The sequence below is a fragment of the Tamandua tetradactyla genome, chromosome 2 (assembly GCF_023851605.1).
Source record: "Tamandua tetradactyla isolate mTamTet1 chromosome 2, mTamTet1.pri, whole genome shotgun sequence".
Classification (NCBI taxonomy): Eukaryota; Metazoa; Chordata; class Mammalia; order Pilosa; family Myrmecophagidae; genus Tamandua; species Tamandua tetradactyla.
This window is the reverse complement of record NC_135328.1, coordinates 177525304-177542921: the sequence shown is the minus strand read 5'-3', so window position 1 is coordinate 177542921 and position 17618 is coordinate 177525304. Positions and strand designations below refer to the sequence as shown.

At 35.5% G+C, this 17618-nt stretch overlaps 1 protein-coding gene across 7 annotated transcripts in view; it reads right to left on the bottom strand.

Annotated features, from left to right (window-relative positions):
• Positions 1-17618, bottom strand: part of GPBP1L1 (GC-rich promoter binding protein 1 like 1) — a 71881-nt gene that overhangs the window by 21344 nt on the left and 32919 nt on the right. For 5 of the 7 annotated variants that reach the window (XM_077149825.1, XM_077149824.1, XM_077149823.1 and 2 more), the window contains 4 exons: positions 10120-11150; positions 9355-9469; positions 6086-6215; positions 5412-5698 (listed from right to left, as the gene is read on the bottom strand). In XM_077149825.1, the coding sequence (XP_077005940.1) occupies positions 5412-5698; positions 6086-6215; positions 9355-9414 (477 nt within the window). In that variant the 5' untranslated portion in view covers positions 9415-9469; positions 10120-11150. The remainder of the gene's footprint in view (positions 1-5411; positions 5699-6085; positions 6216-9354; positions 9470-10119; positions 11151-17618) is intronic. The other 2 variants (XM_077149820.1, XM_077149821.1) reach the window with 2 other exon arrangements.

The window sequence follows — 17618 nt, the reverse complement described above, 5'->3', positions numbered from 1 at the left end:
GGAGGTCCAAATATCAATATTCACAGGAATTTGGGAGCTGATTCCAACCCTCACAGATGACATTGAGGGGTTCAAGACTTCAGTGGAGGAAGTAACTGCAGATGTGGAAATGGCAGAACTAGAATCAGAAGTGGAATCTGAAGATGCTACTGAATTGCTGAAATCTCTTGATAAAACTTGAGATGAGTTGTTGCTTCTTATGGATGAGCAAAGAAAGTGATTTCTTGAGATGGGAATCTACTACTGGTAAAGATGCTGTGAACATTGTTGAAACGACAATAAAGGATTTAGAGTATTATATAAACTTAGTTGATAAAGAACAGGCATGGTTTGAGAAGACTGACTGCAATTCTGAAAGTTCAGTGGGTGAAATGCTATCAAAGAGCCTCGTATGCTATAGAGAAATCTTTCGTTTAAGTAATCGATGTGGCAAACTGCATTGTGTCTTACTTTAAGAAATTGCCCCAGTCACCCCAACTTTCAGCACCCACTACCGTGATCAGTCAGTGGCCCTTGACACTGAGGCAAGACCAACTACCAGCAAAAAGATTATGACCCACTAAAGGTTCAGGTGATGATTAGCATTTTTTAGCAATAAAATAGTTTTCAACTAAGGTCTGTACATTGTTTTTTTAGACATAAGGCTACTGCATACTTAACAGACTACAGTATAGTGTAGTATAAAACATAACTTTTATATGCACTGGAAAACCAAAAAATTTGTGTGACTCACTTTACTGCAATATGTACTTTATTGTAGTAGTCTGGAAATAAACCCACAATATCTCTGAGGTATGCCTGTAAGTTAAAGGACTTGATACCCATTTACTCCTAAATACTTCATTATGTTCCCCCCCACACACAAAAGGACATTCTTTACTATAACTATAACACAATTATAACAATTAGGAAATTAGCATTAATACAATACTATTATTTAATCTACAATTCTTATACAAATTTCACCAACTATTCTACAGGTATCTCTCATACCAAAGAAAGTTTGAAAAAAATTGTTTTGCCTTCACCCAGTGTGTTAGTTAGATTCAGTTGTCAACTTGGCCAGGTGAGCATACCTAGTCTTGTTGCTGCGGACATAAGCCAATGGTACGTGAACCTCATCTGTTGCTAATTACATCTGCAGTCGGCTAGGAGGCGTGTCTGCTGCAATGAGTGATGTTTGACTTAATTGGCTGGTGCTTAAATGAGAGAACGCAATGTAGCACAGCCTAAGCAGCTCGGCATTCCTCATCTCAGCACTTGCAGCTCAGACCAGGCCTTTGGAGATACAGAAAGAAGTCACCCCGGGGAAAGTTGTTGGAACCCAGGGGCCTGGAGAGAAGACCAGCAGAGACCATCCTGTGCCTTCCACGTAAGAAAGAACCTCAGTGGAAAGTTAGCTGCCTTTCCTCTGAAGAACCAACAAAATAAATCCCCTTTTATTAAAAGACAATCCGTCTCTGGTGTGTTGCATTCCGGCAGCTAGCAAACTAGAACACCCAGTATCCAATTTAAGTTTATATATTGCTTTTAGTTGTCTTATTTCTTGAGTCTTCTTTAATCTGTAATTTTTTTTCCTTTATGAGCTTGATAGTTTTGAAAAGCAAAGGGCAATTCTTTCATAGATCTTTTGTAACTCTTTGTAGAAACTTCAATTTGAGTTTGTTTGATGTTTCCTCATGATTAGACTAAGGCTACCCGTTTTTGGCAGGGATATCATGAAATAATATATCCTTCTCAGTGCATCATATCAAGAGGCTTATGATACCTGTTTGTCCCACTATTAGTGTTCTTAACCTTTTTCTTTTAAGAAAATATACATACAGTGAAATCCACATATACTAAGAAAACCATTCCATGAATTTTGAGGAGAAAAAAAAAAAACACTTTCACCAACCAGAAAATTCCCTCATGCTCTTTCCCAGTTAATTCCCACCCTCACAGGTAGCTGCTCTTCTGCTTTTCTTTGCTACCACGCATCTTTCTGCCTGCTCTAGAATTTCATATAAATGGAATCACACAGTATATAATCCTTTTGTGTAAATATGCGACTGAGATTCAACTTGCCGCTGTTTCTATCAATAGCTTATTTCTTTTCATTAGGCAGTTAAGTAAATATACTGTAACTTTTCTATTCTTGTGTTGATAATATTTTTTTCAAGTCTGGGTTTTTAACAAGTAGAAATTTTTACTTTTGATGAGGTCAGAGTAATCAGTGTTTTTTCCTTTCTGGTACTGCTTTCTTTTGTCATTTTTCTACCCCTGTGTCAGAAAGATGTTCTATGTTCCATCTCAAAATAATTTCCATGTATGCTGTGAGGTAGAGACAGAGGATATATAGATAAATCCAGTTGTTACAGCACCATTTTCTGAAAACCTTTCTACACTGGTTTGCTTTGGTGCCTCTGCTGACAATCAAATGACCACACTAAGTATAGGTTTATTTCTGGTCTATTCTGTTCCTCTGTCTATCCTAATACTCTCATACCTTATTGTCTTGATTACTGTAGCTCTATAGTAAGTCTTCAAAAGTCAGGCAGTTTAAGTCCTCCAACTCTGTTTTTTTCTAACATTGTTTTAAATATTTAAATCCTTAGTATTTCAATAAAAATTATATAATCACGGACAATTTTTATAAGAAGGTATGCTAGCAATTTGATTCAGATAGTACTGAATCTATAGACCAATTTGGGGAGAACTGATGCCCTAACAATATTAAGTCTTTCTATTCAAAATCAGTGTCTCTCTCCTTTTAATTAAATTTTGTTTAATTTCTTAGCAGTATTTTGTGGTTCAGTATAGAGGCCTTCCACAGCTTTCATTAAATTTCTTTATAGGCATCTTAAGATTTTTTCAATCTTTTTTTTTTTAAAGTCATTTTAAAAATTTATTTCTTGGGCAGGCCATAGTGGCTCAGCAGGCAGAGTTCTCGCCTGCCATGCCAGAGACCTGGGTTCAATTTCCAGTGCATGCCCATATATAAATATATATATATTTCTCAATTGCTTGTTGCTAACATGGAAAAATACTTGGATCCTGAAACCTTACAATTGCTGAGTAGAGCCCTATGGATTTTCTAGATAAACAATCATGTCTTCTACAAAGAGCAAGGTTTACTACTTCCTTTTCACCTGTATGCATTTATTTCTTTTTCTTGTCTTACTGCATGACTAGAACCTCCAGTACAGTGCTGAATATAAGTGGTGAGAGTGAATGACTTAACATTGCTCCTGATATTAAAGGGAGCTCTGCTTTTACTGGCAAATTTTGGGGAGATTCAAAAGCTACGACATCACCACTACCACCCTCTCAGAATACCTTCTCCCCACTGACTTCTTATCCACCTTTCTAGTTTAAAACCTATTCAATCTCTCAATCCCAGAAAACCTGGCTCCAAAGAGTAGTATACCAGTCATCACTGACTCATTCTCTAACCCTAAATTCTACCAACCAAACCTTTTTTTTATTTTTAAAGTAACATTTCAAAGGTGACCCCAAACAACCAAATCCAAAGATTGCTCCCACATTTAGTAACAGCTATTTAAAAATCTACAGTGTTTCAAGATATGTGCACTAAGAGCTCCATATACATTGTTCAACATTTGTAATCTTTAATTCCTATTACAATGCTGTAAGACACATATTACTAACTCTAACAATTCCAGGAAAATGAGGGTTATTTAACTGGTTCAAGGTAATAAATAGGCTGTTAATTACATTAAACTAATATCTTAAAATAAAAACAACTTTTTAATTATACAATGTTCAGTATAAAAAAAGTAAGAAATACAGAAAATGTAACCGTAAACAATTAAATCCCCAAATAATCTTTAGCTACCCACAAACCTCAGGTTATTTTTCCAGGTATACATCTCTAAACCTCACCCATCTCCCTTTGGCACCAATTTTTCCTGCCAAAAATCCTTCTCTTGCTTTCTCTTTTCAAGTTATTTACATATTACTCATCAAGTAACCTTATTTTTGACTGTTCCTTCTCCAGTTCAGTGCCTCAGTTACCACTCTTTTAGACTTCAAGGTCATTTGCAACATAAATGTCCATAATTTAACACATTCACACAATATAATATTACTACATTAAATAGAAATAGTGAAAATTAAAGATTTAGAGAATGGCACCATTAACATTTCTCAACTATGGCACTATGAACACTTGAGAGAAGATAATCTTTTATTGTGGGGGCCATCCTATGCATTAAAGGATGTTCAGCAACATCTTTGGTTTCCATGAACCAGATGCCAATAGGACCATTTTCACTTATGACAACCAAATTGTCTCCAGTTAGTAGTACAAAATGTTTCCTATGGAACATATATGTCACTGGCTGAGAGCAGTGATCTAAGAGCTTTATGTACCAACACTGATAAAACGCAAACAATTTTAGTCAAATAAAAGAGAATTAAGGAATGATGCTATTATTACAAAGTTCAAAAACATGCAGAATGATACGAAATATTGTTTATGGATATACATAATGTAGTAAAAGTTAATCAGACATGCATGAATGATAAGATGTGAACTCAAGATGGTGAATACCTCTAGATGAAATAGAAAATAGGATTAGGGAAGGTTTTAACCATATCTGTATTATCTTTCCTCTTTTTTTAAAAGAATTGTCAAGAGCACGTTTAGAAAAATGTCAATATTTGACAAAGCTGGGTGATACACATTCTTGAAAATTTTTCTCCATACTTTTACATACACTTAAAATATTTAATAAAAACATAAATGTAAAATAAAATTGTCCCTACTGGGGACAAACTTCCTTTTAAATCTCTTAGCAAGTGAAGACAATGCTATCTTAACATTTTTCTTCCCTCCATCAATTCATTTCCCATTGGGAATGCCACAGAACTAATAGAGCACCTATTCAAACTATGCCAATCAGTAGTATAGTAGCACCTAGTTAAAAGGTGCTCTAAAAACCCCACTTTTGGCTTAGCAGCCAAAACGCATGCAATAATACATATTAACATCAAGTTTTACTGAATACATAGGTAACAGTTATAACTCTCCCAATTGCATGTTAATTACTTACTGCAATCATTTTAAATGTTAGAAGTCAAAATCAAGAAAAAGGAAAGACCATTTAACATTGTGAGATTACATTCTTAAATATTTACATTTCTATACTGAATCTTAAAAAATTTAAGGGAAATTAGGCATTGTGTATTCCAAAGGCAATAAAAATGCAAAATATATTAAGATTTGCTAAATGTTAAACAGCAATTTTGTTCATCACTAATATAAAGTTACCTCCTTCTCTTTGAAAATAATAAAAATCTAAACTTAGGAACTTCCTCTTACATAATTTCTTTTTCATTGTCAACAGGGTAATATCTTTTAAAACATTTTCTGGGTTTTAACTACACATATAAAACCTCATACTTACAAAGTCTTCCTCTTCAAACTGCAACTTTTCCACCTTGTCTTCTTTCTTTTCTTCCCTAATCTCTGTAGATGGCTTTTCCTGAAAGGCTGAGCCTTTCCGGGAGTGGAAGCTGCCATTCCAGTGGCGATGGTTCCCTGTGCCACCCCCGCTACGCTGGCTCATGCCATCATGACCCCGGGAAGAACCATGCCAACCAGACAGGTTCCCTGTGATTCCAGCATGCGCTCCCTTAGAGACACCAGAGTCCACAGAATCGTGACGGAATAGGGAGGGTTGGTGCCAGGAATCTAGAATAGTAAGGAAAAGTAACATTAGATTGCTTCCTGGAAATTCAGAAACAACTGGGCCAGATGCATCCTGATCTGGTTTACCGCACTACCTGTCAAGGGATTTTATAAAAAAAAAAGATTATATACACACAACGAATCACAAAATACATCTTTTCTTCCTAAGGTAATTGCTATATAACTCTTTAACTGAATAAATGATTCCTGCATCATAAGAATGGTACAGCTAGTAAGCCTATGTAGGTAGGTAATAACTAATGGAGGACCTAATAAAGAATTGTATTCATAAAAGATCATATTTAAAAATTGTGGACGTACAGAATCTTGCAAGGTCTGCACGTGCCCTGAGTAGCTTAAATATACTCATGAAAGTTGGGCATGGCTCACCTCCTGTAGTTCGTAGGGGTCCATTGTTAAAAAAGCCATCAGAGGAATTATGTCGGCGACGGCTCACTCCAAATCTACCTTCTCCTCGGGGTAGATGCTCTCCTTGTTTTTCAAAGGTGGCTGTAGGCGACTAAGAGAAAGTATAGAAAAGCAAATAGATATGGAGATATTAATTAGTCTTTTTCAATATTTCAGTATCTTACTAAGTTTACACCAGACTTTTAGGAAACAAGTAACAATGGGGCCAGAAACCCCCATTATGAGCATATGGGCCATAAGGGTATTGCAGGTTTGAGTTAGAGAAGTCTTCAGTTAGATAGTCAACCATTAATTCATTTCCTTTATCTCAGAAGGGAAGAAAAAGATAGCCACTTCAATTAATTGCATGATAGAAGAGGAAAATAAACCCTGTTAATACCCCTAAAAATAAGCCTCAAAACATTAAAAATATTAATCTTGTAATGGGAAAGAAAAAGCAAGATACTTGCTTTAAATAAAAATTCCAAAAGAGATTTATTATTTTTATAAATTATTTAAGAATTGGGGAGAAAGCAATGGTTTGAAAAACCACCATTGTAGGCCATCAACAACTAAACAGAGATTTTATTGCTTTATAAAGCATTTATTTCCATAATGATATTTAATACTCATAACAACATTATAGTTTTGCTATCATCATCCACATTTTATCCCCTTCCACATGAGGAAACAGGTCAGGGAGAATAAGTTAAGTAGACTTTGCTGTTATATAACTGAAAGGAAGCAGTTTGAGAAGTACTATTATAGATGAGCTACAATGTCCTTTTCTACATCAAAGAATTCTGATATGTTTGACATGTTAGTCTTGAATGAGACAAACCAAAGTCTTTAAAGCCATGAAAAATATGGATATGCTGAACAGGGCTTATAGGAAATCTATAGGTTAGAGTATAGACAATTTTATATCCATTGTCCTACTATCAATATTCCCATCAATAACCAATACTTGATATCATCAGTCTTTTAAATTTCAGCCATTCTAGCAGTTACAAAGATTTTCTCTTTTGTTATCTAGGTTATCATCCATTTCTACCCAATTTTTTTGTATGATATGTAGCAAGGGTTGAAGTCCTTCATTTTTTGTCCTCTACACATATCAAAGCTATTCTAGCACCATATAATCAAAAGATGATAATTTTCTCCATCGAATTACCATGGACTTTTGCCAAAAAATCAACTATATGTGTAGGATTATTTTTTTAACTCTCAATTCTGGTCCACTTTTTTCCTTATACCAATATTATACTGCTTTGTTTACTTACTGTAGTTTTATCAGAATACTGAAATCATATTTCCTAATTCTTTTACTCAATTCATTCTACTAAAACAATTATTCTTTGCAGATGTAAGATCTGTATACTTTTTAAAGTGTTTTTTGGATCTTGTAACTAATCTCTCTGGCTGACCACTACCAGGCCCTGGTTCAGATTAGACCTGTTATAAGATCTTGGGAATTTCACAAAGACAATTCAATATTAAGTACAAAGCAACATCCTGTGGGTCTGGACAAAACTAGAAGTAGCTCCCAAAACATTCACATTCAAAGACAGGGAAGGGAGGCCTTTTCTTGAGACTATTTATCAACTTTATTCCTTTTCTATTAGTTGGCAAAACACAAAGCATTTTAAAGATTACTAGCTCCCCAAAAGTTTTCTTTATCAATAAGTTAAACTGTTCTTCAGTGTAATGTGATATCTGTGAATAAATACACATATATTTAATCAATATGACCTGGTTGTTTCTTTTGTCTTCACTCTTAACGCAATACATATTTTCCCCTGAAATCAGTACGTAGATTACTGTCTCTAAAACAGAATTTGTGCAATTTGAGATCCATGTAGTAGTCAAATGATCACTGCCTCTGTGTTTTTCTCCTCCTCCTCTATTAATATACTACTAATACGTCATTCCAAAGGTCTATTTACTAATTAGGCCTAAGAATCACCCCTAGAGAACCTATTCTGTTGCTCAGATGTGTGCGTCCTATCTCTCTCTCAGCCAACATGGCAAGTATACTCACTGCTCTTCCCCTACATGGGACATGACTCCCACGGGTATAAACCACCCTGGCAATGTGGGACAGAAATCCTAGAATGAGCTAGGACTCAGCATCAAGGAATTGAGAAAACTTTCTAGACCGAAAGGGGGAAGAGAGAAATTAGACAAAATAAAGTGTCAATTGTTGAGAGATTTCAAACAGAGTCAAGAGGTTATCCTGGAGGTTATTCTTATGCATTTTATAGATAGCCCCTTTTTAGTTTAAGGTGCATTAGAGAGGCTAGTGGGAAATGCCTGAAACTGTACAGCTGTGTTCCAGTAGCCATGCTTCTTGAAGATGAATGTATAATAATATAGCTTTCACAATGTGACTACGTACTTGATTGTGAAAACCTTGTGTCTGTTTGATGCTTCTTTTATCTACGATATTGACAAATGAGTAAAAAATATGGATTAGAAATAAATATATAATGGGAACAAATGTTAAAATAAATTGAGTAGACTGAAACACTAGTGATCAAGGAAAGGGAGTGGTAAGGGGTATAGAAAAAAAATAGGAGAAACAAAGGTTAAAATCTATTGAGTAGATGGAAATACTAGTGGTCAATGAGAGGAAGGGGTAAGGGGTATGGTATGTATGAGTTTTTTCTTTTCTCTTTTTATTTCTTCTGGAGTGATGCAAATGTTCTAAAAAATGATCATGGTGATGAATATACTAGGTGATCATATTGTGAGCCATTGATTGTACACCATGCAAGAATGTTTGTATGTTAAGAATGTTCCTGTTTTTATGCTGCTTTAGTTTGATAAAAAAAAAGGTCCATTTACTAAAGATAATTTATTCTCCTCTCATCACTGTTCTTTTGCCCTAAAAAATAGGCTAGCAGGCACGTTTTATCTCCAAGGTATGCTACAGCTAGTAGGGGAAGTCTTTAGTATGCCGTATAATAAGAAAAGCTTAGCATACAACTGGGACACTTAATAGTAATGAACCACATACTAATGTGGGCTGCCTAATTATTTACAGCCATATTGAAAGAGAGTTAATAAGTCTATGAAAATTTCTTTCTTTTTTTTTAACTCTCAGGCAAGGCTAAATATACAAAAACAACAACAACAAAAACAATAACAACAATGAAAGACCACTAAGAAGGTAAAATAGAGGCCATAGAATGGTTGGACATTGAAAGAACTGGTGTTTGGGGGGTTATTATATGAATGGAGAATAATACCTTAACTGACTGTGGCGTTGAGAAATTTAGCCAAGCAGGAACAAAGTCATGCTGCGCCATTTAGGTCCAGTGTCTCTTTTCAGCAAGGTGAGGCATCCAACCTCATGGCCAGGATCTGAAAATGAGAAAACTCAAATGTTTCCAAGAACCTGATAGCATGTGCAAAGGAGTCTTATCCTAAGATTCCTTCTATAGAAAGACCTGCCCTCTGAGCCTCTCGAGCCTACTTATTAAAGAAAAGTAAAGGACTCTTATCCTAAGATTTCCTCTACAGAAAGACCTGCCCTCCGAGCCTCTCTAGCCTACTTATTAGGCTCCATATTTCAGAGAAGTTCTAAACAAAAAGAACAGTCCATGAACATATAACCATGAAAAATACATAAACAGAAAAATGTGGTATGGGTAGGGAAGGTTATATGAAGGCAGCTGATGAATTTTTGAGGTACATCAGAAGAACTTTAAGAACAGACATCTATTTAAAAACCTGGTACTTATGAAGAAAGATTAATCTACTTTGGGTATAGAGGTAACTTCTGGCAAAAGAAAAGGAAGATATGACTTCTCAAGAGCTTTTCCAGGCTTATTAATTTCCTTAAAGAACTAGGATTAGTCTCCCTGAGAGATCCATTAGTGTCTCCAAACAAGTCTCCAAACCACCCCACTATATTCTCCAAAATTAGAAAGTTCAGAAAGCAATAGATATTTTCCATGATACATATGCACACACAGTCTCCCTCCAAAGTTAGACATATGGAGAGTATTTACCCCAGAGTGTAACCTCTGTGGTCCTGTTTCCCGAACTCCTTGAGTCTGCCAGCTGGATTTTCCACGTGGTTCTCTTGTTAAAAGGGTGCTTAAGTAGCCTGGCCAGCAGCACGCCTTGTGATGAAGCACAAAGAAGCCAGGCTCCGTGTGGATCACTCTCTTAGTCCCCTCAATTGCTCATTTTAAACTATCTAGTTCCTGACACTTTCCCAAAAGGGGGAAGGGGGAGGGGGAAGGGGAAGGGGAACATAAAAAGGTATTTGTTACATTTAAAAAGGGGGGGGAAGGGGAAAGAGCTATGTCTATGTTCACCTCATTCAACTTCCTTGGGTGATAGCACTGTGATGTTGCTTAAATGGATAATTCATGGACATTTGCACAGTAAGTGCAAACACTGTTCATAACAAGGTCATAGTCAGAAAGATAGGTGGGCTCATGTGTGGACAAGTGATGTCATCAAGGTGTAGACCAAAAATGTAATTTTAAAGCACTATAAAAGATCTTCTGAGCAGTCAACTCCAGTGGCAAAACAGCCACATGACACAGCCCTTAAAATACAGATCTCATTATTACACAGCTGCTAAAAATAGTGTATAGATATGTATTTGTATGTCTTATCCTTTAAAGTCTAAGGATATAACAAATCTTATTAAAAAAAAAAAAAATCAGACAGGAACTTGATATACTTTCCCCTCCACGGAATAGCAGCTTTCAAGGCAATTTCTTGGTAAAAGCTTCCAAATATATCTTCTATATCTTTGGTCTTCACTATTTACAAATTCAGAGCAAAATTAAAACAAGTAGAAAGACAGAGGGTGAGGGGTTGTTGAGGAGGAAGACAGCTCCAAAGTGAGGTTTTCTTCTCTTCAGTTTTCTGTATTTCTCTGTTTGCCCCTTCCTGAAGAATGAATTGAGCTACACGAAGGTGATATGAAGAATCTTCTACTGCTTTGGTAGAGAAGTGACTTATTATTTTGGATCCATTTCCATCATTATTCAAATCATTTAAAAGGCCACAGGAATCTATCACTCTATAAATGAAAAAAACAAAAAAAACCCATATATTATCTATCATCACAAGAGGCAAAAATCACTGTAATATATAATTATTAAAATTAGATAGTCAACCCAATCAAAGTTCTGAGAATTAAAACCCTTCTGTTTAGATATTAATATGTCACCATTTATTCCAACAATGTAAGTATAGTTCTTTCAAGAATTTCTGAAAAGTCAGCTAAACAGAATTTGCCTTTTCATACAATCATTTCTCCAATTAGTTATCATAATTCAGAAATATAAATAAATGGGTCTTTTAGATTTAGATTTTCTCTCATAAAAAGGTTGTTGTAAGTGGTTATAGAGTCATATCTTGTTGGTATATTATGCCATACTAGTCATCAACTATCTAATTATCTAGTACTATCCATGACTGGATCCTTAAAACAACACATCTGTCACAGCATTCCTCCTACTTCTGTATAGTACATATTTTGAGATAACTAATTATCAAATAAGAAATTTCATCTCTTAAAATCTGACTTAAGATATGCACTGAGAGATGATACAAAAAGTTATTTGGCAAATTATTACCATTCTTCAAGGGGCTAGAATTTTTTTTAAACTTTTTTATTGTATAGTATAACATATATACAAAGCAAAAAAATAAAAAAGCAATAGTTTTCAAAGCACTCTTCAACAAGTTAGAAAATTTTTTGATATAAGAGAATGAATACATCAGTGACAATTCTGTTCTGTACTAGTAAAAATACTCAGTTTGGAGGATATTTCTTATATAGCCACTTGGCAGCCTGTTTAAGTTCATAGGAATAAGAAATACCAAATTCAGGACAGTAAATACCTCTACAGGGAAATGAAGATAAAGAAATCACAAAGATGCCCCAGAGGGCTTCAAGTGTATTTGTAAGGCATTATTTCTTAAGTTGAGGGACGGGGCACACAAATATTCATTTATTCTCTGTATTTTTTATATATTTGAAACACTTAAAGAGGATTAATGGAATAAGCAAATAAAAAGCAGAACAGAACAAGCAAATAAAAAAATTAAGAAGTTCAATAATACAATTTATAAGTTGAAATACAACTATATAATATACAGTTAAAGCAGTACATAATAGAAAATAAACTTTAAAAACATGCTTCTCAAAACAAGACTAAAAATAAGTTGACCTAAACATTCTTACTGAGGAGATGGGAAAAGAGCAATAAAGTAAACCTGAAGAAACAGAAAGGAAACAAAAAAAGATGAAGTCAAAAAAAAAAAGAAAAAGAAGATAATCCTTTAAAAAAGATTAACAGGAGAAAAACTGTGGTAAAACTGTTTAGAAAAATGGAAAAAGATACATATAAGGAAACCCCAGCATAAAAAGGGGGGAATGACTAACATGGCAGATTAAGAAATACTCTGAGCAACATAATATCATTAGCAATTACAAGTTAATAAATTTGAAAATCCATTTCTATGAAATAACAAAATTGGCAAAGGATTAGAAAACTCAAATAGACATTACTGTACAGATTGTAATACAAATATTATATGTATTGCTATGCTTAAATGACATGAATACTTAAATGTTAATCAGAAAAATTCTGCCCTAAAAGGGTCACGGATGAAGAAAAGAAACTAGATCTTTGCCTGTACAGTTTGCTCTCTCGGGCAGCAAGTTCTTGCTTTACCTATGTAAAGCTATGCAGCAATGCGGTTTGTGCATTTATGTGTATGGTAGGGACAAGATGGACTATAAATGAGAACACTTAGCAAAAGGGAATAAAAGATGAAAGAGAATGGATAATAGAAACTCTTGTACAGAGAGTTGAAGACTAAAAGGAAACAGGCCAAATACCAATAATGTTTTTATTAAGGATGGTAGAATTACAGGCAAATTTTTATAACTAAAGATCTTAGTGATACCTTTTGGGACTGAGGTTATTGAGTGGCTAATGCAAAGATTCTTTTTCCTTACTACCGAAAAATTTTGAGAAGGAAAAAAGTATCATTAAAAACTATAACAAAAGGTTAGATTGGAGAGGGAATCAAGATTTGTCTTGGACACTTTAAATATGAGGTGTCTAGAATGTGGTTTGGAGCTCAGAGAAGAGGTCTGTTTTGGATATAATGCTGGGAATTGTCAGTATTTAGTAGCTGATGTTTTAATTCAGTGTAAGAGATGACATTTAGGGAGAATATAAATACAGAAGTTTTCAAGTCCTGCCTACTTCATTCATTCTTTTTCATTCTTATTTGTCATTCTTCATGTCTTTCTATCCTCTGCCTCAGCCTCTACTATTGGCTGCCAGATCTTTCTTTCTAAATCCAGAAACAAATAATATCACTACCTTCCTCAGAAATTTTCTGGATTCCCACCAACTACAGAATAGAATTTAAATTACTCAGCCTGATAGTCAAGAAATAAGCCTTACGGAAACTGTGGGAAAATGGTGGAGTAGGAAGCTAAAAGAATCAGTCCTAACAGAACAAATATTAAACAGCAGAAACTGTCTGAATCAACTACTTCAAAACTCTGGAGCTCAGCAGAATGCTCTACAGCATCCAGGTAAGAGCAGGAGAAAGAGGCTGGTAAACTGTGATGAAGATATGGGGGCTCAGAGAAGTTTGACAACTTGCTGAACATCACAAAGATAAAAGGTGTAATCTTTTACAGGCCTTGTCTGTAAATCCATTGCTACTGGGGACCTAAAGCTCAAAATTACCAAGGATCAGAAGTAGATGGCACCTGATATAGACAGCTATCCCAAGATGTGGTACCAGGCTTGTATGATTAATACTTATGCTTAAATCACACACAAGCAGATAGCATCTGATTTAAATGGCTAACCCAAGAACCAAAACCAGACCTGATTTTCGTCAGATAAAAATGAATTCAGTAACACAGATATAATCTTGTTATCCTAATAACTCTCTTACTCATATTTTTATTCCTCTCTCACTCCTTCTTTGTACCTCAGTCCATATCTGTCCCTCCCATGATGAATCCTACCTTCTTAAAAGGATCTCTTCCTGATCCGTTGCCATTCAATATCCTTTATCCAGCCATTCAAAAAGCTGCTGGTCAAGAAAATCTATCAAATTACAGGGTTTATACTAATTTAAACTCTGGGGAATGGTCATAGTTATTGTAACCAGAAATTTCACTCCTAAATATTATACCTCAAAAACTGAAAACAAGTGTTCGGGCAAAACTTTGTGTATGAATATCCATAGGATCTCCATTCACAATAGTCAAAAGGTGCAAATAACTTAAGTGTCTACTGACATGTGAACGGATAAACAAAATGTGGTATATCCATACAATGGAATATTTTTCAGCCATAAAAAGGAACGAAATTTGATACACACTATAACATGGATGAATGTTGAAAATACTATGCAAAATAAAACAAACTAGACACAAAAGGCCACATGTTATATGATTCCATTTATGTGAAATACCCAGCACAGGCAAATCCATAGAGACAGAAAGCAGATCAGTGGTTACGAGGCTGGTGGGGGGTGGGGAGAGGTGCTAGTGCTGAGGGGAAAAGGCAGTGACTGCTCAATGGATACAGAGTTTCCATTTGGGATAATAAAAAGAGTTCTAGAACTAGACAGTGATGATGGCTGCATAACACTGTGAGTGTACTTAACACCAATGAATTACACACTCTAAAATGGTTACAATAGTAAATCTCATTATTATGTATATTTTATAGTAATTTTTAAAATTATAATAAGGAAGTTATTGTAAGTCATTGGAAATAGTATTAAATATGATACTACGATCTATAACACTCACTGTTCGCCAGGTTTTATTAAGTGCTTTGCTCTCCTCCCTGCAACATGCATATGAGAATTGCCTGTACCTGAATACTTGATTCAACCATTCATTCATAGGTATGTCAATATTTTATCCTTTTTGAAACCTATGACTTATTGGGCTCTCTACTAGGTACTTTACAACATGACCTAATTTTATAACTCATAACTAAGGTCATACTGCTAAGAGGGGCTTATCCTTGCTAAGGACCTTATCTCAATCTTAGTTTCCATTTTCAGAGAAGGTACCACAACTTGTGTGCTACTGGTCTCAACTACTCCTACTCTTTCCACAGCGTAGTCATGTCACCAATTATTCCTCCCAGTGGACTTCAACTCTCTCTATACTGGTTACACTAAATTAACAAAAAACATACTGTGCCAGTTTGGAATGATTATGTAGCCCATAATTAAAGCCATGTTTTAATACTGATCTAATCTTGTGGGGCTAGACTTATTGTTTAGGGTGGGAAACTCGGACTGGATTGTTTCCATGCAGATGTGACATACCCAGTTGTGGGCATGGCCTTTTGACTAGAGGGAGATGTGACTCCATCCATCTGAGGTGGGTCTTGATTAGATTAGTTTACTGAAGTCCTTTAAAGGAGAAGTATTTTGGAGAAAGCTCTGTACCGACAGAGATGTTCGGAGTGTCGACAGAGAGAGCAGATGCCCAGATAGGGATGTCTGGAGCCCAAGCACACACTGCCATGTGCCCTTCCATTAGATGCTAAGCAAGCCAGAACCCAGAGTTGCGTCCTGGAGGAGATAAAGGAAGGCCCAGCAACATTTAGAGAGGAAACCACTGGCATTAGAATCTGGAAGCCCTGAAAGCAGGAACAAGGACCAGCAGATGCCAGCCATATGCCTTTCCATCTGACCGACACTGGCCCTTCTTTGGAGTTCAGGTATCTTTCTCTGGATGCCTTAGTTTGGATACTTCTACAGCCTTAGAACTGTAAACTTGTAACATTAAAAATGTTTTTTTTTTTTAAAAAGCCATTCTACTTTTGGTATACTGCATTCTGGCAGCTTTAGCAAACTAAAACACACACCCACTTCTCCCCTAACTTAAAACAAAACCCCTTCCTCCCAGACCCCGTATTTCCTTCCAACTATTTACGTTCTTTTCCTTTCTGTCTTAATAAAATTTCTATAGAGAATAGTCAATAGTCTTAGCATCTTCATTTTCTCACTCCCCTATTTTTTCCTCAACCCAGAGCAAATTACTTTTTACCCACAACATCACTGAACACTATAAGTCTATCCAATTTCAAAACCTCATGGATAAGTCCCAGTTTCATCTCTGAAATCAATGTGGTGTGCTATCACATGTTATTTGGAGGGCTGATAAATTATTAAACAGATGAAATTACATACAAAGCCAGATGGGTTATTTAGTCCTGTTCTGGGAGAATTCTCAAAACACTGATCTATACAATATTCCTAACATACTCACATTTGAACCATTCCCTCTTTTCCCTGGTGGAAACCAGGGTAGTTCTCTATTTCAGGGATTAACAACAAGAGAAAAAAGAGGCAGCCTCAAAACTGTTAAGACACTTATCCAAGGTAGCACATTTAACAAGCTGCTGGTCAAAGGTGGAATTAAATCTTCTAACTTCAGAGCTCTCAGGATTACATTGTGGTTGCTGCTCTCCAGTCATAAAATATATGGTTTCTGTAGTTAGAAATACAGAACAAATTTCTTAAACTCTTAAGGAGCAAGTGTACTAAACAGGGACCTTACGCGTTTTGTCTCCCTTTTTGTATTCCTCTCATTATTTGTTTTTCTGCATTGACTGAGACTGGCTTCCAGGAAAGAATGGAAGTCCTGAAAAAATTAAACTTTTGCGATTAAAAATAAATAAATAAAACATGACTGGTAAACACATGGTTTCTGATCTCAAACTGTAATCTCATGTCCTGACCATGTGAAGAATACCAAAAAGATCAGGACTAAAAAGTCCAATTTCATCATCGTAGGGAAAAATAATTCAAAACATATACTACTGAACCATCAGGCTGCAATGGCTGCCACACCCACAGCTGTTTGAGGGCAAGAAACCAAAGCAACAAGAGGTTTTTCCTACAAAAGGTTCTCAAGCTCGTGCCAAATGACCCTGGTTAAAGGTAGGCACAGAAGGGAATCAACCTTCCTAACTTATTCCTCCATATGTACCCCTTCCTAAAATTGATCTAAGAAGTAACCTGTAGTCAAAGCATCATGCTGGTTCTTCTTTCCTACTCATCATACTATGGTGTACTGCCTCAGAGGAGTGCCAAGAGAGTTAACAATTTTTATTTAATGACCTCAATTCTTGGTCTCCTAACTAGTATCTGTGAGTATCTTGTTTCTGAGAATGAATATGGTAAAAGCAAAGAGACTGTGGATAAGGTATAGAGCCTTTTGAAACATGGCTCAAAGCAAGGCTTATGACAACCTCAAAGCAAGGTTCATGACAAAGTATGCTGGGAAATAATCAATCTATCGTGAAGCTTGATAAAGCCTTTCATTAACCTGTACCTAAGACTGTGCACTAGCTACATTAAGAATATGTTCCAGTTGTACATTTTACACGATTCCAAGTTGGACAGGATGAAAATGTCCAATTTATTTCTGAGATATCAATGTTGTATCTTTGAATAAAATGAACATATTAAACAT